Source organism: Centropristis striata, chromosome 8 (assembly GCF_030273125.1).
Source record: "Centropristis striata isolate RG_2023a ecotype Rhode Island chromosome 8, C.striata_1.0, whole genome shotgun sequence".
Lineage (NCBI taxonomy): Eukaryota > Metazoa > Chordata > Actinopteri > Perciformes > Serranidae > Centropristis > Centropristis striata.
This window is the reverse complement of record NC_081524.1, coordinates 15,511,627-15,536,164: the sequence shown is the minus strand read 5'-3', so window position 1 is coordinate 15,536,164 and position 24,538 is coordinate 15,511,627. Positions and strand designations below refer to the sequence as shown.

Here is a 24,538-nt window from a genome sequence, read left to right as displayed (position 1 = left end):
GCAACCTCCGTTTACCCTTTTTAGAATGCAGGGAGACTAATTTGAGTGCCACTATAACTTAGCAGACAGCCACGTGCTCGTCTAGCTGAAGGGTATTACAGGGTAACTCAGGTTCACGGGCCCCAGAGACCACGCACGCCACTGGCCCGCGCTGAAGCTCCCCCGGTCCCGTCAGAGGCGGAGTGCACGGAGCACAAAGCCCGTCCCTGGTGTGTGAAACATCTCTGAGCTAGTCACCAGCGTGTTGTCAAGGGGGGAGGTGGGGGTGCACTCCAACAATGCAGCTTTGAATGCGCACACACACTGCCCCAGTGTCCGCGCTCATCCCTCTCTCATTGTAGAGCCTTTGTGGGTGTTCACGAGATCTTAGAGCGCTGACATATTCACACGGACATCTATCCGGCTCCTGCTGACCAACCAAACTACTAAAACACTCTCCATCATGCCCCTAGAAACAACGGCACAACAGTACATGGACCTGTGCAGGATGCTTCTCATCAGTGTTGCCTGTGCAGCATCCTGCTGCTGGATGACTTCAGGACAGTGAGAAGTCACTACAGATGACTGTTTCTGCACCAAGGTTATTATAGTTAACGAAAACTAACGAAATAATGAAAACTAGATTTGAAAAAACATTTTCGTTAACTGAAATAAAAATAAAAACTAGAGTTTTTAAAAAAACGATAACTAACTGAAACTGTATTGTGTGGTTACAAAACTAACTAAAACTAACTAAAATTATAGTGAAAATGTCCTTAGTTTTCGTTTTTGTCAACTTTTTTCATTCATAATTCAGTGTTTCTATTTGAACATGCAACACATGGTGAATATGTTTACTGAGACTGGGATGTTTACACTGCAACCAAAATTCAAAACACCCAGAACTGTAAGAGTTAATAACCTTATTGGGGCTGAGATGATAAACCAAAGGAAATAAAGGCAAAATTTATTATGACCTCTTTGAATCTGGCACCCAACACATAGCCCATTACAAAAAAACTAAAACTAACACTAAAACTAATAAAAACTAAACTAAAACTAAGCATTTTCAAAAACTAAAAACTAAACTAAAACTAGCAAACTCACTCTAAAAACTAACTAAAACTAACTGAATTTGAAGACAAAAATTCACAACAAAATTAAAACTAAAACTAATGAAAATCCAAAACTATTATAACCTTGTTCTGCACGTTAGCTCTGTCGATGCTGGACAGTTATTTTTTGCAGCAGCAGAAACAGATGAAACGTACATACCTTGGATTGTTTTCTGTTGAATGAGAGGGGCAATCCATCATAAAAAGGAAGAAACCCAAGGGTGAACCGGGAAAAAAAAGACACAGAGAAGGATAAACATGGTTAGCATTGATGCAATTTAACAGTCAGAACATGTTCACACTCAGTTAGATGCAGCTGCACTTCTCACAGCAGGAATCCTCCCATTGTCTTTGTCCACACAAGCAGCTTTTCTGAACTGAAATATGTGCATTGAAAACCATAACAACTTCCTTTTTTATGAAACCTCAGACTCCATTCTAACTTTTTGCATTTCTCACATTCCTGTTGTGACTTTTTCATTCACTCCTATGCTCATTTATTCACTCATTCAGTCACTTGCACACAGTGGCGTTTCCTGGTGGTAGGTGCTGCTGTGATTGGGTTCATAATTGGGCCAGTGGAGCGTGAGGAAGGGAAGAGATTTAGGATTCAATGTCCCACTGACTCTGTTGAGTAAATAGCTCTTATGCCTGTGGACTTAACAGAGAGGCCAGGTTGGGGAAGCTGCACTCAGCATAAGCAGCTGCCGGAACCAAGGACAAAAGGGTAATACGTATATATGGCACCAAGTTATGTAGGATTATTCTCTTAACTGGGGAGGGAATTCCCCAAAGCAGCAAAACTGTAACATTAAAGCAACAGCTTCAAACAAAGCTACACTGTAACAAACTGCTGTAAGAAAACAGCCAAATTGTGACATTAAAAAGGTATTATACTGTAGAAAACAATGCATTCTGAGCAATATTTGTAGGTAGTTTGCCGTTTCCCATAAAATACTTTAATATACCAAAAATAGCATTGCATTCTGGGAGTTATGGTAGAATCAACAGCGGTGAGGCTGAGAAAATACGGAAAGCTACTGTATTTCTAGAGGAGACATGGTCTATCCTTTCTTGGAACATCCATTTTAATCCTGCATTTCTTGAGCAAATCACAGGGTAAGTTGAACTGTTTTATTTGTTAGATGATGTTTGCAGTATCAGTATTTTACTGTCAAATCAAGGAGATACAGGATTGTACTGAAAGTCAGTATGTGGTTTTATCAAAGTAACATACTGTAAAGTAAATAACAGTAAAGGAACTGTACAATTTAGTAGAATGCTGCAACCCTGCTGCCAGTATTCTACTGTTAATTTACAAGACAATTGCTTACAGTGTAGCCTTTATAATAATGTCCAGGAAATTATTACTTTCTTCACATGCATGTTGCAGTATGATGCAGTGCACCACACTATTGCTTCTACATCTGCTACAGTTGTGTCCTTCAGCAGTCAGCAGATCTCCTGCAGGCGTCTCGTGGTGCAGAGACAGAGGTGGGCATCACCTTCACACAGTAACTAATACAGGCCAAGACTGAAACACTGCACCAGAGTGTCTCACACAAACTGAGCTGAGTCACCAATAATAGCACGGCCCAAAGCTGCACGACAACACCCACAATAAATACTCCTCTGTACTTTGATTTTAATGTGAATCTGAGGAATTCCAAAACTGGGTTGGAAAAGCATTTTTTCTTTTAAAGAATCGCCAAAATGATTCAATTTATTAAAGAAACAAGCTGTACACATGACAGTCCTTGAAAGGATCATGTGTGACGATCATCAGAATAAGTAATCAAATCAAAGCCTAAAATTTCAATAAATTCACTTCGTTCCACATGTCTTCTTAATTTTTTTTTTTTGCCAAAAACAAACCAATTAGTTTATTCAGATCCTTTGAAACACATTGAATTCTGGGCTACTTTGTGCAACTAGGAAGCCATGAATGACTAGTCTAAGACCAACAAAAGGACAGAAATTCTGTTAAAATTCAACTAAACTATTTATATATTTTATATAGTAGAGGGGACAAGTGAGGTTGTAAAAAGTAAGTAGTTCAATATGTATAGCTTGCCCCCCCGCCCCAATATTGTTAATTTGTGGGCACTTGTTGTTGGAAAAATGTTGTATAGATATGTCTCCATTTGGGGGAAAAATCATAAAAGAAATTCAACTAGCATTTTTCCTTTTTTATGACTTATGGCATTATACGCTGTTTCCATAGACGTCTAGGACTTATATATATATATATATATTGCGGTGAACAAGTTTTACCATTATTGCTTTTCTTTGTGTCAGAATGTCTGTTTATTTCTCTTATTGTCATTAACGCTAATATATTTGGGACATTCTAATCATGTTTATTTTTATTATTATTATTTCTTATTGATTTTATGGTGTGCGCACAATACATTTGAGTTTCTGGATGTGTTTGAGTTCATGGATGTTCTTGTGCTGTATGTATTATAAAACCCAATAAAAAATATTCACATATATTGCAGTGAACAACAAGGCTACAGCGACTAAAATACGATGGGAGAAAAATGCCCTAAAACTGACTGGGGTTCAGAGAGTTAAGGACTAAAAATGAAAATTGCAGGTATGAATTATGAAGTGATTTGCTTTGAGGGACTATACTCTGTGCTCAATCTCATCATAATGAGGGACATAACAAGAGAGAGTGGGTTGAGGAGTAAAAAGAAGAGGGCCTCGTTCGGGTTTATACACTGTAAAAAAAGACCAAAAAAAACCTGTTGTTTTTACGGTAAAAACCGGCAGCTGTGGTTGCCAGAACTTTACCGTCATAAATACGGTGCAACTTTTCTAATATTACGGTAGAATTATATTAGCACTGTTGATTTCACGTTCAAAATTGCCATTTTTTCCATATTTTACCATAAAAAATAAAGTTTTTCCATCAAAAGAAACGCTGTTCTGCCATATAATTGACCAGAAAAAACTTTATAAATGCTGCATGAATTAAAGATTTTACCATTAAATATTACAGTATATTTTTGTTAGAGATATGGTGTTAAGTATTCATTTAGTACTCATTTAACAGTGAGAAAAAGTATTTTTACAAAAAATAAATGCAAAAATGATGGCTTGTATATACAGTATATTACAGTATATTTTTGTTACAAACACGGTGTATTTTACAGTTTATACATTTACGGTTTTCATTGTTAATGAAACTGAATTAACCCATTTATCATTTTATGGTCTTTTACTGACATTGTTTAGCAGTTTTTCACCGTAAAATCTGCAGACATTTTTTACAGTGTACCCTGAATCTGGGCCACTGACAACCACTGTGACGGGGTCTCAATCAGAGCAGACAAAGACTGCAGCAGAGCTCCGTCCACGCTGCAGAGCAGAGAGGAGCTGAGATATGTGTCAGCATCAGATAGCAGGGAGCACATGTAAGACTTCCTATGGGCAGCTAGCAGACCAGGTCCCAATGCATGCTAACTTGAAAGGTCCTCATGTGTTGGTGCTGCTACAAAGTGAAAATGTCAAAGATAAAAGGAACACGTGGGAGAGTTATGACAACAAATAAGACCGATAGCAGCTCAACCCTGCAGAATGAGAGACGGACAGAGACAGAGAACAGATGTAGCCCTTTGGACAACAAAAGGACAACAGACACAAGACCGGAAAGAGACACACTCACATTAAATACGGAGACAAAAAGCATGCAGTTATGGAATGCGTGCAGTCTAGACTCTTCAGAAACAACCAACTCTGCAGAAAACAGAGCTGCTGCAGTGCTGATTGTGTCATATACTGTATGTACAGTATACTGTGTGGTATGTCAAGTATGCTGCAAGACAATGGGGGGAACTGTTTCAATCTCGCTATATTTAGGATTTCATAGAGCGACCATTTCCTCTCATAAGAAACGCATTTAATTCCAAAAACGGACATCACTTCATTCTGTATTCAGTGTTCAAGTGTCTTTCCTTCCTTCCTCCCCCATCACAATGTTAAGACCTCCCCCTCAATAAGTTAAAGTACATTAGGCTCCAGTTCTCCCACTCTGCTTTAGAAATAATCTCTTTAATCTCCACAGAAATCTGTGTCCTTCTTAGCAGTTCTGTACCTTGCTTGTAATAAACAAACAAACATGTAAGCCATGTCCTCTACATTTGGATGTATAAATCCTTTATTATTTGATGCTGGTGTTATAATGTTGTTTTCAGTGTTTGCGTGATACTGAAGAGGATCAGGTGAGCCATGAAATATGAGGGGAAACCACATGAATGCGGCACAAATGTGTGATCTTGCAATGTTTCTTGCCCCATGCTGCACCCTCCCACCAAGTACCACTAGAATTCGACTAGTAGTTTTTCCGTAACTCTGCTGACAAACAAACTAACAACACCAAAAACATAACCTACTCAGCAAAGATAATTAAATTATTTAATACTGTTTATGTTGCAATATTCTAATATTAATTCAGATTCCAATTACTCAGCACGTAAATAAAATTATTATAATTTCCAAGGGCAAAAAAGGATGTATTGGAACAGCTTGTTTTGTCAAAGCAGCTTTCTATAACCCAAAGATATATAGTTTATCACTACATTGACAAAGAAATAAAATATTGTTATTATATATGACAAAGAAAAGCCACAAATCCTCACAGTTAAAAAACTGGAACCACAGAAAAATGATGCCCGTACCTCTAAGCCCAGCTACAAAAAAAGGCCCAGCCTGCTCTGATTGGTCAATTCTTCTGGGTCTTAAGCATCTGCACCATCACTGCAGCCTGGGAATGACTTTAGCAGCACTGTAGCAGCACTTTCTACTTATGCAGAGTATATTTGTGACATCACAGCCTTATACAAGTCCTAACAGCTTGTTTAAAAAGCACAGTTTCTGACTTTTTTGTGACGATGTAACCCCCCCCCACACTCCTTTCTTTTCTTTTCTTAGTCCCTTTTTATTTATTTATTTTTATTATTATTATTATTATTATTATTATTATTATTTCTTTTTTTACTTCCTTCTCTTTCCCCTCTCTCTTTTATTATTATTTATGTATTTTATCTGTTATGTTTATGTGGTCAGTTTATTCATTTTATACAGACTAAATATGTCTAAATATCTAAATACTGTATAGTCTATTTGGTTTCGTTTTGTGTGACTGTTTGTTCTTAAAATCATACAATTTAAATCTAAGGATGTGTACAAGATGTTTAATGTTGACACCAATGTACCCTGATGTAGGTATGTCCCTGTTTTTTTTTTTTTGTATACACATCAATAAAAATATGAAACACAAAAAGCACAGTTTCTGAATAGGGGCTTGGTGTATTTCAATACTTTCACAGTGTTTATATAGCACCTAGACCTGTTCCATGATAGAAAAATACATGGAAATCTCACTTTTTACAATATGAGACCTTTAAGAAATGCTACTAGTGTCACAAATGCTGTACAGTGCAGAACCAAGTGACTCATGCATGAGGCCCACTGGCCATTTGCTTAATATTCAGCATGCTTGTCATGTGGTGGCTCCAGGGCTGATTTGAGGCCGTGTTGTGGTCGACCAAGTGTGTGACACACATGTACTGTATGGCACAGAAGTGCCAGATAACATCAGATCCCCTTCCCCCGTCAGAGGCAGATGCATGCGGACCCTGCAGACCCAGCAGGGCACAGCTGAAGTCTAAAAGCCCCACAGGGGGCTGGTCCTGCACGCCTTAATGTGTGTGTGTCATCAAGGGCGAGCTTGACTCCCACGCCTCCAGCTACCTGATGCCAAGCCACCCATGAATGATTTCAACTTGGCCTCACACACTACTACTCCTTCCCCTCTGCACTGATCCTGCCATGGCAGACGGATTAAAGGAGCACATTTTGATCTTCTGTTTTTCAATCCTTATTTCTTATCAATTGTAGTACGAAATAAGTCATCAGAGCCAAGCCTTGATCATTTTTAAATTGGCCCCTGCTGTGGCCCCTGTGTCAAATTAATATTAAATGATCAATTTATTGTTAATCCCTGCACTTTTTGTTTGTTAAAAATAAGGATCTACTGTCTACTTTGTAATCAACATGAACATGTGTCTGAAAATCCAAATAAAAATATTTGAAATTAAATGATCAATTTATAACGATGAACAACAGAACAATTCTTAGCTATTTTTTATTCAAACAATATCTCATTGTACACAAAAGGAACCCAGAATGTGAACATTGTATAATAGTTTAATTGTGCAATAAAAGCTTGTGTATATAAAAGAAGATCATTCTCACTGTACTGCACTTTCAAAATAAAAATAAAGTAATTGTGCACAAAAATGAGAAATGTCATTGTCGTACAAAAATAATAATTATTGGTTAGTCTCATTGTTTCAATCAATTAATTTGTATCTTCCAAATATACTTAAATTAGATTTTTAAATGAGCTAAAATAAAGGTTTTGAATGCCTAAATATCATCTCTGCCGTTTTTTAATGTGCCCCTCTGATTAAACACAGTAAAACTGGTCTAGAACCGCCACTGGTTGAGGGTCAGATTCTCTAAGATCACATGTCACATGGCATCTTTCTGTGCCTTGCAGCTCAGACTCGTGTCTGCTGGTGCCCAAAAGGAAGGTATGAAAAGTGCGAGAGCAGCAGTGGAATCCCCCCCGTGGTTATGGAGCAGGATTAAGGCCACTGGGTTATTATGCCACCGAAAACTGCTCTTCTAGCCCAGTAGGCAACACACCAGATTAATCTACTGTATCATCCACCTACTGAAGCATCCATCTACCCTTAAAAAATTACTTTGCATGCCTTTCCATTATAGAGCTATCAGACAAATAGATGTTTTTCATTCATTATGTATTACTTAATTTAATCTGATGTCCCTTTACAGGCCTTCAACTGGCAGATTTGGAGCAGGCTGGTTCAAATTAGCTACCAGAAATGATGTACCAGGGTTTGACAAGCAGCCTAGACAATGAGTTTCAAATCATAACAAAAAAGAAATCTAGAAATTGCACATGCTGCAGCTCCCTTTTTTCCAATACATGAAGGATATTATTGTCAGATTCATCAGCATGATTTAGCAGGCTTTGGAAGGAGTTTGTGATGATATAATCCTGCTGCTCAAATGGAATATGTAAGTCACATGAGATGAGGTTCACCCCCCATTGAGATGACATTCACAACACTCATCTGCCCCACACACACACACACACACACACACACACACACATTTTTTTAGCTGGCACCCCCACACATAAATTCAAATTCCTTTTTTCTGAAACTATGCCTCCCCCATACTTTTAACCTCCATTTAACAACACATATGATTCTTTACCCTGTTTGGCTGTCGACACGCTTCAGACAATTACAATTCAACAAGCTTCAGAGCCAAACACAGCGTTCAGAGGTGTGTGTGTGTGTGTGTGTGTGTGTGTGTGTGTGTGTGTGTGTGTGTGTGTATGTGTGTGTGTGTGAAAGTGTTGGGTTACAGCGCACTGTGCTCTCACAGGCGACGAGCTAACATTTCAGATGATCCTCCAGTATGTTTAGAACTGAACACGCTGGTCCCCACCCACTCAGAGCAGAGGTCACCCTGCTGCACAGACAGACAGACAGACAGACACTCTTAGGTATAGACAGACAGACACTCTCAGGTGTAGACAGACAGACACTCTCAGGTATAGACAGACAGACACTCTCAGGTGTAGACAGACAGACACTCTCAGGTGTAGACAGACAGACACTCTCAGGTATAGACAGACAGACAGACAGACAGACAGACTCAAACACACAGTTATCTATTGTTCAATAATGTCATGGAGCTCTTTGCCTCCTCACATCTCTAGCACGCAAAACAAATTGTCATTCAAAAAATTACTTAAGACGCATTTGATGCCGCCCACCAAATGAATGATTACTAATATGTTGCGATTTATTTTGTTTTCTTATTTTATCTATTTTTCTCTGCTATATCTGTAGCCGGATGATTCTTCCTTTTAAATGTTCTCTAATGAAATGATAAATTATAAGTGTATACAGCTGATATGGACACTATAGACATCTGAATTAATGATTTTTACAGTTTAACATTTGTCGGGTAAATATGAATGTAGAATTTTTAACAGTATTGCATGTATGTATTAATTGAGTTTGTTATTGTTTTTCTTGTATGTACTGCTTTTGTTTATGTTGTTTGTATGTCATGTTCTATGTCTTTTTATGGACCCCAGGAAGACTAGCAGTCGCCAAGGCCTCAGCTGATGGGGATCCATTCAATAAACAATAAACAGACAGACAGACAGACAGACAGACAGACAGACAGACAGACAGCAGAGAGAGTTAGTTACAGTTAGAGAGGGTGGGTCTGTTGTCTGACCAATTACACTCGAGATGATTCCAAGGAAGCTTACAGCTGTCTCTTTTATAAGCATGAGTGATCCAAAAGTAAACATGATAAGTGGTTGAAGTCAGAGGTTTACAGACAAGACAGTCAGAAGAATTCAAAAAACAGCAGTGAAGGAAGTTGGCTTGCTGATGACAGAAACAGACCTGCAAGCAAACTCTGACTGCTGCCACACAAACAATTTCTGGAGCTTCTTCAGCTTTATTACGTAACATAATGTGATAAGTATGTTAACTTCTTGGCCAGTGGTGGAGGAAGTAATCACATCCTTTATATTAGCAAAAGTACCAATAGAGTCAGACAGGAATGAGTCAGAAAAACCTGGGAATTAGTTCGCGTTTTTGCCCGTCCAGTTCCCTTGTCTCAGCGTCAATTGGTTTTTTGAAAAGGTTTTTAGTAAGATGGCTGTGGTTAACACAAACTAAAGAGATTTTCTTTTTTTGTTTGATCAGTGAATACTCCTCCTTAAAAAAGGCAGCTGCTAATAAGTGGCTAAATGAGACTACAGGTGGTCTGGGACTTTTAAATAATGAGTGAAAAGCTGGTGGAAACATTTGGGTTAATACAAGGACACAACTCAACACCGTTGCTCATAAAGTTGCAACAAAAGATTTTTTTCTACCTCTTTGCATGAAATTATTATGACAACGTGATTTATTCTTGACAGATAAAGTGTACATCTTCTCAAAACTTCAAAATTCAATCTCTTCCAAACAATAAAAAAACACAAATAACAGAGGATTGTGTCAGAAAACAAAATTATTCCAACTTCACGGGCAACCGTAGAACACCAGTCTCATCAATATTAAACATTTTAATGTGGAAAAGTTACATATTGTACCTTTAAAGTAAGTAAGCCTGTGAGATAAATGCAGTAAAGGAGTGTAAATGACTCTGGACTGTGGTGGAGTAGAAATATGAAGTAAAATAAAATGAAAATACCCCACATAGAGTACAAGCACCTCACAATTGTACTCAAGCAAACATACTTCATTATATTCCTCCACTGGTCTTGGTTAGTGAAGTTTTTGAAAACATGGATCGTTGTTCGAAAATGCTAAAATTAGCTTCCTATGAAAATATTTGGGACGGCTGGGGGATATCTCTCATTAGGTCATCAAACAGAACTCCAAAATGTTTCTGTATCTTGGCAACCGCAGTTGCTAGGCAACAGTGGTAAACATGGAGGCGAGACAGCCTACCAGCCTTATGAGTCAAAGTTCCAACGTGAGAGCCAAAGTCTCAAAAACAGCCTTAATGAAGAGCACCATCAGCCATCAGCAGCACACATGATGACTTCTGTGTGGGAGTTTCTAAGTTTCCATAACAAATGTTAACAACAACACAACATATGATGTGGACAGGGTCTAATTTAATCCTCTCCGGTATTTCTGACACCACTGTGACAAGCTGGGTCAGCAAGGCTGTGTGCATGCTGGAACACAGAGATACTGACCACATCTGCTCCAAAACCTTAAATCTGGTGAGATTCGAAGGCAACAAACAAGCTACACTGCAAAAAAGCCAACTTGTATTTTTTGGCCTAAAACAGTGATTTCAGTTGGTAAAACTTGGAAATATAAATGATTGACATTTAGGGCAATAATGTAAGTTAGCACAACAAAGGAAGCCAGTTGTCTGCTCAAAAACAAGTTGGTGAGTTGTTGTTACTTATATCTTTAAGTTGGGGTTCACAACAAGGGACAATAGTTCTGATAACTCTTATTTCTTTGTTGTGAAATGCGGGAAAGTGGTGAAATTCTGTTATTAGCAAAAGCTAGCGGCTAACTGATGCTAGCGGCACTGCTTGTTACAGCTACAAGAGTAGCCATTAGCGTATCAATGCTAACACAAAATTGTGGTTGCAACATTAGCTGACATTTCATAGCGGCGTTACAATCGTGCCAATTCAGCACATTGCAGAAGTTAGCAGAAGTAAGGATTAAAAGGTATTACAATGTAAAATTATAAGTTAGTACAACTCACAGTTGAGTTGACAAAAATCTGAATTCAGAGTTGAGCAGACTCAAAAACAAAACTTAAAATATTTAGTTTAATTGTCCAACTTAAAATTTTATCGAAGTTTGTTGCCTTGAAATTTTGAGTTCACCCAACTTTTCTTTTTTTGCAGTGTAGAAAGAAGTGAAGTTCATCAATTTGTTCAATATGGTAAAGCTTCCTCCCCAGTGGACATAAAGTGACACATTTACTACCAGGACACACCTCCTTTGACCCGGTCTGCTTGCTAAATGTCATTTATCTGAATGCATGTGCAGAGTAACAGCAGACGACAATAGACAACACAAGTGTGAGTAAGCATGCTCATGAAGTGCAAAACATAAAACCAAAAGTAATGAACTGCAAAGATAAATATGTCAAATAGATGTAAACAGTAATTACATGCTTGAATATGATTAAATCTAATGAGCAGTGGATTTCGTTCCGGACAGAGACGGGTTAAAAACTTGTTTTTTTGTTATTGCCAGGCTCCACTTCCCCTGACTGAGACTGAAAGTGAGTCCACCATAAACCTATCCCACCATCACATTAAATCCATGTAAACACAACAAGCTGTCTCCAAAACTTCAAAAAGGCCTCATCTGAGAGAACCATGCAAGAAGGGAAACCAGAAACGTTATGGAAGAAATGTCCGTGAGTGGATTTTTCACATCGCAGCCACATGTGAGATTAATGAGACACAGGCTTGACAAAGAGGGAGGGCGCCATCTTTTCTCAATTCCGCATCAAGATGTAAACAATGTCCCACCCTCTAAACAAACAGGGAACGCTCCTCAAAGGAACACAATCTCTATTTGAGCGACACACAACACTTTCTCCCAGCAGCACGCATGAATAGAGCCTTAGAGAGAAGAGTTGGGCTGATTTTAGGCCAGCTAACTCTGAGAACAACATCTTACTGAATGGAAAGGTTGATTATCGGCACATAGGGAGCAAAATGGAAAGACAAAGGGAACATTCCTGAGGGCAGCCATTAGACAAGGCAGCATTGTCATTCTGGCTTGTTTTGGAAAGCATTGTGACACTTGATTATGTCACATGAAAAAAAAAATATGACCAACCTCCAAAGCTTAAACAACACCTTTATTTAACAGATGTGACGTGCTGTGTATCATGAGGATTAGCAAACTGACAGACCGCACTGGAGGCTATCTGTGAAAGCCTTAACAAAACACAAGCTGACCACATTGGGTTGGTCAGTCAGTCACCAAACACTGAGGAGGAGAGTGCAACCAAATTTAAAGGAATAGTTCAAAAAATGTGGCAAGTCAAAAATTGTGGAATGTCTTAACCTCCTGTGACCCTGCATCCTCATATGTGGACATTTCATTTTAGGTTTTATGGACCTTATACTTAATTCTGCTGAACTATAACATGTTGTCCTCATAGTACACACTCTAGAAAAAGCACAATACATCAATCAGTGTAAGAATCAGATGGCAGCACCTTGGTAAAGTCAATCAACAGCTTATCCCTAGACAAAAGTGGACCAGGTACAAAAGCTGATCTCATTTTATGGTTAAAACTCGTGAATTTGTCCTTAATAATTGTTGTAGTTTCATTTTCTTTGCAAGTTTGACTATTTTTAGCGATAGCAACAAGCTACGACACTGCTAATCAGCAAGTACCCATTTGAGAACGAATAGACTTTAATTATCGTTCTTCCAAAGAGAGTGTGTAAATGTAAGGAAATAAAAAGTTTTATTCACTGGTGAATTAACTGCGTTATACAGTAAAATTAACCCACTGTTGTTGTTTTTTTCCAAAAACTACTTCCTGTTCAAAGACAATGCTTAGTTTTTGTACTTAGGTCCTACTGATCCAAAATATCTAGGAGAAACTAACAATACATACCAATCAAAAGCTTGGCTCTCAGGAGGTTAACATATGCAAGTAAAACTATACTGCTGAACTGGATTTCAAATAAGCCACCTACAGTTTTAGATTGGCATAAGGTAATATTTGACCTCTTATCCATGGAATATTTGACGCACTGGTCCAGAGGGAAAATTGGTTTGTTTTATCATATATGGACCCCATTTCTCAATTATGTTGGACCTAGAATATCTAACATATTTTTGAAGGTGCTTCCCAAACCAAGGAATAATAATTGAAAGTTAAGAGGTTTTTCTGTCTGTTTTGCTCTTTTTTATTTCTTATTTTATTTTCTATATCATTTTTTAATTATTGTAATGTATACTTGGTGCTCCATTTTATATTATTACTTATTATTGTCATTACTAATGTCATATGATCCTCTACCATGCTTGTGCCATGCGACTGACTGACTGCTGAATGTTCAATTTTGGGGGGGTTCTTTTTGTTTAAACAAAAAAAAAGAGAAAATGTTGTATATGTGAATAAGTTGTGAAACATAATTACTAATAAAGATATACTTAAAAAAAACAAAATTGGCAAAAATGCTTTTTTTTTGGCAGAGAGTATTCATTGTAATCATTGTCCTTTTTAAACTTATAGATATGTACAGACGTAACATACAGATTTAATTAAGTGATATAAAAGATGATAATCAGTGAGGTTTAGAGGAGCTGGTAGGTAAATTGGTTACCTTTGTACAGAAACACCAGCTGTTTCCCAGTGGTTCCGGTATTTATGCTAAACTAAGCTAAGCTAACCAGCTGCTGGCTGTAGCTTAGTAGTCTGTCAAAAAGAAAATCAGCATATTGACCAAAATTTCCCCAAACTATTTATTTCAAATGACAGTTTTTTAACCCTCAAAAAAAAAGAAGAAAAAAAACATGAAATAACTTTGGTAGCTTTTAGCTAGAGACAGGCTTTAAATCGAGTCTTATTTGTGAGAGTTTCAGCATGTGCATGTGATCATGTTATATGGAAATGTATAACTTCATAATTTATAACTTTCAAAATTGATATTGATCAAAATGTATTACTTTCCGATTGTCTACTTAAAAAAACACCATGGATAATATCTAAAAATGGCTGTAAATCACAAACTAAAAGTCGTATTTGCACCAAATTTAACATAAAGCTCCAAAACACCTAAATATTATATTTACATTGAAAATAATTCCCTGGTGGATATGGGGCTATGGGTTTAAAAAAAAAGAAAAAAAAAGGTTTTAATGTAAAATATGGTATACTCACAGAAGAATATGATACTGACTAAAAGAATAAGCTCAGACTCGGCAAAAATAACTAATAAAACCATGTCCAAACATACTTTAAAATAATATGTGGATGAGGTCATTTAAAGATGAGGAGTCACAGCACAAGTAGCATCATCCCAGTGTCTCTAATTGAAGCTCTTCTCAACACGATTTAGTTAATATATCCAAGTAAACGGTAAAGTGGAGACAAACCTAATTGAGCTCCTGTAACCAGTAGTGATAAGGAAGAGATTAGAGCGGAAATTACAAGCTTGGTTTGGGACGTTATCAGATAAAGACATGCTTCCACTGATCATCAGGAAACGCTGCACTGCAGAAGCATGGAGGATGAGAAAACTAAGCATTAAATACTGAGCCCTACAGAGAGATATTGTTCGTTAAAAACAGTTTTAGTTCTAGTTAGCTACATGAAAAGGAAAATAAAAACCTTTCTTGACATAAAGCAGCCTCCTGTCTGCCTCTGGCTTTGGTTTTTAACCCTCTATGGCACGCATTATGATGCCAGTTAGGAAAAAGGTAGGTTTTTTTGTCTTAAAATAGACTAAATAAACATAATCTGAAGAAATTTTATAATTATTTTTTTCTTTTGGAAGTTTTTGGGGTTTGTTGCCCGTAGGCAACATTGTACCACAAGTAATATTAACATAATTTACCTAATAAACATGTGTAAAAGATTCAGTAGCTTCAACAGGGTACAATACATAACATTTTGAATTTAAAAACATTATAAAAGGAACTTTTTTAACCGGTTTCCTGTCTGAATGTTGCCTGCAGGAAACATTGTACCATTGAACCAACGACCCATTGGAATGATTGTCTTTAATAGTCTAAGTGTATGAAACTATCAAAAATGAAGGTTTACTCTCCTATCAGTAGGAATATATTTTTTCCAGATGGAAAAGGGACAGGAAATTACGCTTTGAGTGATTTTTTGTCGCGCAAAATGGCAAAGTTGTTTCCTTTGGAAAAGTCTGCAAAAAAAGGTTTCAATATGGCCTCCTGGAGGTCATGTGACAAAGTAAAGCATTGCTATTGGTTCCCAATACTCTTCCCTCTTTTTTTAAGTATCGCATCACTCAAAAACATGAAAAAAGTGATATGTTGCCTGAGGGCAACACCGTATCATAGAGCAGTAGTTCTCAACCTTTTTTGAGTCGCGACCCCCAATTTAACATGCATGTTGTCCGCGACCCCCGCTCACTGAACAGAATCTCACACGCACAGTTCAGATCACCCAAAAAAGAAACAAAATGACCAAAAAAAGGAAACAAAATGACCAAAAAAGACTCAAAATGACCACAAAATGACCAGAAAAGACACAAAATGACCAGAAAAAACACAAAATGACCAAAAAAGACACAAAATGACCCAAAAAAGAAACAAAATGACCAGAAAAGACACAAAATGACCAGAAAAGACACAAAATGACCAAAAAAAGACACAAAATGACCCAAAAAAGAAACAAAATGACCAAAAAAAGACACAAAATTACCTAAAAAAGACACAAAATGACCAAAAAAAGACACAAAATGACACAAAAAAGAAACATAATGACCAAAAAGACATTAAATGACCAAAAAGACTAAAACACATGAACACTTTAACACAGTGGAGACAGAGCTGACTTCCAAAATGATTTGGAGACCCCCAGAAATCATCTCGCGACCCCAATTGGGGTCCCGACCCCAAGGTTGAGAATAGCTGCCATAGAGGGTTAACACAACTCTGTGTATTCAGACTGAAATATGCAGAACAGGGGGGTTAACATTAAAAAGGACTTTCCAAGACTCGATGGCCCCGTATGCAATTGTTGCAGGCTGACAGACAAGCCGGGGCATGATAGATGTAATACGGCCCCATTGTGTGGGTCGGAGGGTATTTTCCTGTCATGATGCTCCACCACTCAATCCCTGTGCAGACAGCAGCCTCAGGTATTTCTCTGCCTTCCACCCCCACCTTCATTGTGTCTAAAGCCCAAAGGAGAGCAGACTGGCGCGTGAAAACAAAACTACTCTCCCAGATTCCCATTTCAAGTATGCCATTCGTGCCAACTCAACAGGCAGATGAAAGATTAAACTTTGGGAAACTTAACCTGTCGCCCTGGAGTCACAATCCATGTTTCATTTGCCCTCCACTGAGATTATTGTTCATTTCTCAGGGAAATAGGAGAGGGGGCTGTGGGTCACGAGTGGTGCTATAATGCTCGGCCGGCGGTGAAAAGAATGAGGCTTAGCCATCAAAGGAAATCCCTTATATTTCTTCAAATTCTTTAGGTGACCTACATGTTTTTGTGGCGCTGTGTGGTCTCTGCAAAACCTGATTGAAATTCTGACACAGTTTGGAAAGTTTTCAGTGTCTGATTATCAAACATGAAGTGACTTCAAGTTCACCCCACTGGAAAACACATTAGCCCTGCCTAGGAGGTCATGTTTTCACTTTGGTTTGTCTGTCTGTCAGCAGGATTATTAAAAAAAATACTGGCCAGATTTTCATGAAACTTGGAGGAAGGGTGTAGCACAGGCCAAGGAAGAAGCCAATAAAATCTGGAGTGGATACAAGAATTAATTTTGCAGGATAGGGCTGCATTCAAGTGACTTTTTTTTAAAATCATGTCTAACCTGATCTGTTTCCTTTGCTCTTTGTTGTCACTTAAATACTGGAAACCTATGTTTGTTCAAATGCTCTGAGCAATAAAAGAAACATGTTCTTTGTTTTTAATAAATCTACAGCCTAAGAACTAACTGAAGCATAAAAATATCCATTACTGACGTTTCGTCTCTGAAGCCGAAGCATTCCCACGAGAGAGAAAAAGTTCCCATGATCTTGGCCCTGCGGCCATATTCGGCATGCTAATACCCACTAAATCTGACACACAGGAACAGGTGTCTTTGAAACAAGGCAAAGGCTTCGTGATCAGGGGATCCCTTTTGTGGCTCCACAAGAAGCCGAGAGGAAAATTATATGGTTTAAGAAAACCCATGGCAGCCTAAACACAGAGACCCAAAACACACACACACACACACACACACACACACACACACAGCACCAGCACTGAAATGTTAACAAGTAATTATATGCCTGGACTGCACTATAGAAGAGAGATGTGACATAATAAAGCCAAACTGAACAGAAGTCCCTCTACAGCTACAGAACGCACAATTGAATAACAATTGAAAGGTTTGTTGGAATAATAAATGACCTTGGATAAAACCCAGTTAGAGTAAAAGTGAATCCTGCAGCAGTTAAAACATTTTAGGATTGATACGACATCTAAAATCAGATATGGAAACTTCCCCTGGATGTGAAATGTGTTTGTGTCTCACACCACCACGTAGCAACAGGTAGCAGCAGTGGAAAGATCCCGAATCGCATCCAAATACTAATCACTTCACTGAGAAAATACAGCACATAGTCCCTCTGAATGTCTGTACACTCATTGTCGTGGCTCTGACCTCTCACCCACAACAGCTTTGTGTTCTGTTGTTATGCATCCCGTTCCAACATATATTAGCTTTGAGCGTGATTTGTTTAATTGCCTGGAACGCTGCCATTGTGTGGCAATTTCTGTACTGATAATTGCCTTAAATACAGGTTAATGTGTGGACTGGAGCTGCTGCGGGAACAAGCTCATTACCATTTAATGCTGACTATTGGTTACATTGAACAGCAGATACAGTGTAACAGTTTAACAGGCTGGATGTGGGCCATGAGAAAAGCCTTGACTGTGGCATGCATTTGCCTCCTATGACTTCATTTGTAGCAGAAATGCTGCGGGCTTTTACCGCAGCGGCAAGGGTTGTTGACAATACTTGAGTGATAAATCAAAGGAAAAACTAAGTATTTTTCTTCTGATTGACTACCTTACTAGATTTATTTGCGCCTGTGGGTAATTAGGTCAGCTGTTCAATCATGTGTGACACCGACAGCAGAGGAGAGCAAACAAACCAAGCGCAAAATTGCAGAAAACAACCTGAACAATGGCTGAAATATCTCTGACTGTTGCAAACAGGCATGACATTTCAGTGACTCCCCAAGCACACAGCCATCATTAGCCTACATGTTGTGTGATCGCCTCATTACAGTCTGAAAGCATGTCAGATCACAAGCCAGCACAAACTGCAGCTTTCTTTCTTGCTGACTTTCACTGTGCAGCAGGCACAGCGTGAAACATTAGAGGATGCTTAGCTTTTCCTTCTGTTCTTGCAGCTTTCCTCCACTGTTTCACCATAAAAGATAAAAGTCTGCATCATCCTGCCGTTTTAAAAACACAGTGTGGTCTAACACCACTTTAAACGCTACAGAAGTTCAATTAGTTGTGAGTGCGGTGATGCCCCGAGGCTCCACGTTAATCTGTTCAGTCTAACAGGCGTCTTCATGTGTCAAACACGCTCAACCTCTGCTTTTAAAACTCAGCATTGAATATGGCAGTTTTTTTTATGATGGGGTGATCAGCATTGGAAAGTTCACATGGATTACATAACATAATATCATATTTCAGGCAGGTGGGTGACAGACATAATGTCCCCAGCAGCAGCAGGGATGCAGCATTCCGGTTTGTCTACTGCCTTTATTAACTGACATTTATGTAAAGAAGTGGTTTGAATTTAAGATAAATGTTTCCAAGTTTAATCCTCAATGCAGTGCTTCAGAATCATGTGAGTGCTGACTAATGTCCTGATGTATTTTCAGACATTTGGGCTCACTAGATAGTTATTTGCTAACCTTAAATGTAAAAGGTTTTAAGAGTGAGAGTGCAGTTTGCATGTTTCTGCTCTTTTCACTATCAGAGCCCCATATGTTGCTGCAAACACTCAAACTAACCTCAGTAATGCAAAAGATGCCTTGGCTACAATAAGCTCACTGCATTATTTTGCCTGATTCAATGTGTTATACATATATTCATTTGCAAACAGGAACATCTGGCAGCATTTCAGCTTTGTTTACCTGTTGTCTCCTTTTGCATTAGAAGGTGGTGGGTGCAGCACTGTTTGGTTGTCCTCCATGTCCACGACACATTTTGTATTCAGTTCAATTTCTGTGGAGAGAAGTTAGTTGTTGGAGAGTAAAGCAGAATGCGGGGGTGTGAAGAGTAAAAACCTAGCGACTTTAACCGTGTTCACTTTAAGTCTGGCTCAGAACTCGAGCTGAAAGCAGCAATGGCGAAGAAATCCAAACTTTATGATAATGTGGCAGGAATCCGAGGAGACAGACAAGCGAGAATGTAAAGAGAAACCATGGTTTTGAACACTTACCCCTGCGGTTCATGGGCCGGACTCTCACTGCAACTTTTACCTTTGAATCCGACATTTTCGTCCACTTTTCACTCCCACCCTGTCTGTCTGTCTATGCGCCGAGCTATCAATGTATAGTCTGAGAATCCCCGACAAGAAGCCCGGCTTTCTGCCAGAAAAAAAGGCAGCAGACTCTAGCGAAACAACCCCAAAAGAGTCCAGACCTCGAGGAGAAGAGATAGGGATATGTTCATGTTTTCCTTTATATCCATCCGGGTTCGCTTTTTGTGCAAATCCAGCACTGTGCTCCAGCCCCAGACAGCATCCCCACCGCCATCTTCCACTGGGAGCTGACTGTCCTCAGGCAGGCTGGACGCGGCTGGCTGTGCCAAAGAGGGGGAAAGGATTTACGCACCGCGCCGCTTACCGGGAGGGAGACACCAGTGGAGGAGCAATGTGAAGCTGTGACAAGTTAATTTACATGCACACACGATAAGCATCATTTAATGACGGTTAGAGGTCAGAGTGGAGAGCAGAGGGTTTATTAAGAAGGATGTTTAAACACTCATCATGTCTTTCTCACTTTCTCCTTCACACACACAGAAATTTAATTATCTATCACATCCAATAAATAGGTTTAGGAGATTATTATTATTATTATTATTATTATTATTATTATTATTATGACTTTTATTATTATTATTATTATTATTACTATGACTATTATTATTATCATTATTATTATTATTATTATTATTATTATTACTATTATTATTATCATTATTATTATTATTATTATTATTATTACTATTATTATTATTATTACTATTACTATTATTATTATTATTATTATTATTATTACTATTATTATTATCATTATTATTATTATTTTTTTATTATTACTATTATTATTATTACTATTATTATTATCATTATTATTATTATTATTATTATTACTATTATTATCATTATTATTATTATTATTATTATTATTACTATTATTATTATTATTATTATTATCATTATTATTATTATTATTATTATTATTACTATTATTATCATTATTATTATTATTATTATTATTACTATTATTATTATTATTATTATTATTATTATTATTATTATTATTATTATTATTATAACACTTGTATCGCTACTACAGCAGCAGGGCCGTCACCAGATTTTTAGAAATACTGAGGGGTCAGTGGCCCCCACACCACTATTATTATTTTGACCAAACCAAAAAGACTTTCAAAAATGTCTAATACAACAAAATCATTAAAAAAATAAAAAATAAAGATTAAGGCATGTTTCTTTTCTCTCTTTGCTTCTCCTTTTTTTTTTTAACCAGAAATTTATCAAATATATACATATTTTTGTTTGATGTTTACTTTATTTGTTTATCACACATAACCCAAAAACCTAATTATATTAAGAACTAAAATGTATTTTGTGTTATTGTCAATTACAAAATGTAAAAAATAAAATAAAATAAAAAATACAGAAGACCTTATGCTGCATTCATGTGATGTTGGAAAATATCAGAAAAAAAATCTACTGTTTGTTTAAAAAAAGAAAAAGAAAAAAAAGACTGGGCAGATACTGATAAATGCTCATAAGATGTTTTTTCTTATCCATGTAACTGTAACAAGGTAACATGTATTTGTCTGTATTTGTCTGGCATAAACATCAATAAAAAAAATAAAAAAATGTACTTTCAATTTAGTAAATGGGACCATTCAGGAGCATTTGAATGCAGCATTAGTACCCAGGGCATAGTAATGACTATACAGCAGAAGGTTCCTATCTTTTGTTCACCTGTTCACCCATTAAAACGCAGTAGTTCCTATTTGCTCTGCCCCTCATCACAGATTTATGGCCTTGAGGACATGAATTATGAGAAATTCAACCAAGAGTAATTTATTTCCTCTTTTTTAACCTTACATGAAGGATTTTTGACATTCTAAAACACGAAAGTACCCAGTATTTCACAAGAAAACAGCAAAAATAGGAATATATTTAACACTTTATGGAATGAATATGTACTTTTCTTTTCCTATCCTTTTAAACATGCTTCCTATTGATTATGACTGTACTAGTTCCGTTCTGGAGGGTCGCTGGTTCGCCTCCCGCCTGCAGCTCTTCTGAGTGGAGTTTACATGTTCTCCCCGTGTCAGCGTGGGTTCTCTCCGGGTTCTCCAGCTTCCTCCCACAGTCCAAGAACATGCACTTTTTAGGTTTAATTGGTGGCTCTAGAGCGTGATTGTCTGTATCTATATGTCAGCCCTGCACCTCTCGCCCAATCTTATCTGGGATCGGCTCCAGCCCGGGATAAGGATAATGAATGAATAATTCTATGCCTTCATTAACAGAAATGTTAACTAATGTTTCTTGTCCTTATAAATAAATACATAAAATTAATGAAACTGCACAACTGGTTAGAAGATGTAGCCTTTAGCACTTATTTTATTGCTTATAGTTTTCAATGAAAGTTTTTTTTTTTATTTTTTTTTTTTATATATTATTTTATTGATTCACAGTTAAAGTAAACAGTACAATCAAAGAGACATATTTTCATTTTGCAATGAAAGTCTTTACTCATATTTATAAATAGTTTCGTCAGGTCATCTCATCACTTTATATGATAAGATAAATTACTACATTTCACATAGGCAGCTCTTACGCTGTTTACATGAGCTTCATCATGAGCCCAGCATCAGATTGAGGAGAATAAATCTTCACTGTATGGTCCCCACTGTCCAGAATGACCAACGTGTTGTTCAGTGAGACCAGTCCAGCTGGGCGGATGAGGCTGTCCCCCACAAGTGGGGTAAAGACTGACCCATTCTGGAGCTTCCCCAAACTCCAAACCATGCCCTGATTGGAGTCAATCACCATCACATTTCCATCTCTGTCAAAGGCCACGGCGGACATGTTGAGCCTGGCTGTGGACTGCAGGGTCAAGCTGAAACTGTCCGTCTGATAAAGGAGGTGGAAGTCTTTGGTAAACACTGTCAGCCTCGTGTGCTGGTACCTTCTTGGTGTATCTGTGTCGTCAGGTAAATGCTCCATCACTGCAGTGTTCCTGGTCAGCTGACAGCAGGACACTGCTTTCGGCTGCTGCAGATCTGAGATGGCAGTATGATGCTCCTGCAGGACACCGTGAGCGTAGTCCACTTTCAGGTGGGACAGCGTGCCCGCCTGGACGTCTGAGACCAGGATGAGCTCACAGCTGTCCGTGTCCACACCCCAGGGCATCTGAAGGGAACCTTTGACCGTCAACACATGTTTACCTCTGGAGGTGAAAACCTTCACAGCTCTATCTCCTGCGTCAGTCACCACCACGTGACCACAGGGAGCCACCGCCACATCCACGGGGAAACAGATCTCCCCACTGGCTCGTCCTCTTCGCCCAAAACTGTGCAGCTTCCTGCCCTGCGGACCGAACACCACCACCCTCTTCTCTCCATCATGCACTACCACTGTAGTCCCTGAAGATCCCAAACTGGATATCCCGGTAGGGTTGATAAGAGTCCCCCATCCTCCGAAAGCTGTGCAGAGGTTCAGAGGTGTGGATGCCAAGCCAAGGCCTGCCTTCGCCCTGTGAGGAGGAGCAGCAGAGGATGTGGGACTCCGGGACAACAGCAGCTCCTGCAGGTCACTGAGAGCCCGGCAGTGGGAGGTGCTGTCAACACTGCACAGCTGTCGACAAAACGGGCACTCCAGCTTCCTCAGGAGAGGGTGGGACAAGGCCCTGATGCATTCCAGACAGAGTACATGGCCACAGGAGAGGTTCTGTGGTTTGAGCTCCCTCTGCTGAGTGCTGAACTTCTCAAAGCAGACTTTACACTCCAGCAAGTTGATCTGGATCTCTCTCAAAATCCCCTCAAGACTCAGGCCGCAACGACTCGGGGAACCAGGATTCTTGGCCATGACAGCAATATCCTGACTGAGACAGGTCAATCAGCTGATGCAGCTGCAGGAGGTTCAGGATCCTGAACTACGACTGGTGGTTTAAATAAGAGGAGAGGGACAGAGAGAGGGGTATGAAGGCACTGCAACATTTTTGTCAACACACTCATGTCCTGTGCTTTAGGCCTCAAGGGTCACGTGACCGTTTGCAGAGCACAGAGGCTCTCTGCTGCCCTCCTCTGGAAACCAGCTGACTCACATGTTGGACTGTTTACAGTTATGTTTTGGACACAGAAGCAGAGAAGAGCTTAATTCCTTTTATCTGTATATTAAGTGTTATAATATAAAAGGTTGGCTGGATTCAAATCCAGAATCTCAAATAGCTGTTTCAGTGTGCCTGAATACTAAGGTTGAGATGAAAGCTGCAGTCTTTTTCCTTCAGCACTCAGTTTTTTGGTATATCTGCTGCTACTATTTATGTTTTGGACTATACGACATTCTTTGCTGATCTTTTCAAAGGGAACATCAACCTTACCTTCAAAAACATGTTGTTATAGGTCAGCACGAGGCAGCTATTTCAGTCTCTGAGTTTCATGGTTTGCAGACGGAGTGAAATCTGATCCGAGACTGGCTGTGCTTGAGTCAGCCAATCCGCCACTCCTTTGCTGCAGCAGGGCACTCCTCAGGGGTCAGGCAAGGGCATTCATCATTTCCTATTGTTAAGTATTCAAACAGCTCCCTACTCATA

The 24,538-nt window shown here is 38.6% G+C and overlaps 2 protein-coding genes across 2 annotated transcripts; both read right to left on the bottom strand.

Moving 5' to 3' along the window:
• Window positions 1-1,191: 1,191 nt before the first annotated feature.
• Window positions 1,192-20,273, bottom strand: LOC131976216 (kinesin-like protein KIF13A). The gene is made up of 3 exons (XM_059339139.1): window positions 19,900-20,273; window positions 19,592-19,682; window positions 1,192-1,267 (listed from the first exon to the last, which is right to left on the bottom strand). The coding sequence occupies exons 1-3, from the start codon at window positions 19,952-19,954 to the stop codon at window positions 1,192-1,194; spliced, it is 222 nt and encodes a 73-aa protein (XP_059195122.1). The 5' UTR covers window positions 19,955-20,273.
• Window positions 20,274-22,355: 2,082 nt separating this feature from the next.
• On the bottom strand, window positions 22,356-24,496 carry LOC131975835 (E3 ubiquitin-protein ligase NHLRC1-like). The gene is made up of 2 exons (XM_059338616.1): window positions 24,326-24,496; window positions 22,356-23,884 (listed from the first exon to the last, which is right to left on the bottom strand). Exon 2 carries the CDS (start codon window positions 23,809-23,811, stop codon window positions 22,567-22,569), a length of 1,245 nt encoding a protein of 414 aa, XP_059194599.1. The 5' UTR covers window positions 23,812-23,884; window positions 24,326-24,496; the 3' UTR covers window positions 22,356-22,566.
• Window positions 24,497-24,538: the final 42 nt, after the last annotated feature.

Coding starts and splice junctions, on each gene's coding strand:
- LOC131976216 (XM_059339139.1), bottom strand. CDS start 19,954: ATGTCGGATTCAAAGGTAAAAGTTGCAGTGAGAGTCCGGCCCATGAAC. Junction 19,683..19,899: donor CCGGCCCATGAACCGCAGGG/GTAAGTGTTCAA, acceptor TTCTCTCCACAG/AAATTGAACTGAATACAAAA. Junction 1,268..19,591: donor AATGCAAAAGGAGACAACAG/GTAAACAAAGCT, acceptor CTCATTCAACAG/AAAACAATCCAAGGTATGTA.
- LOC131975835 (XM_059338616.1), bottom strand. CDS start 23,811: ATGGCCAAGAATCCTGGTTCCCCGAGTCGTTGCGGCCTGAGTCTTGAG.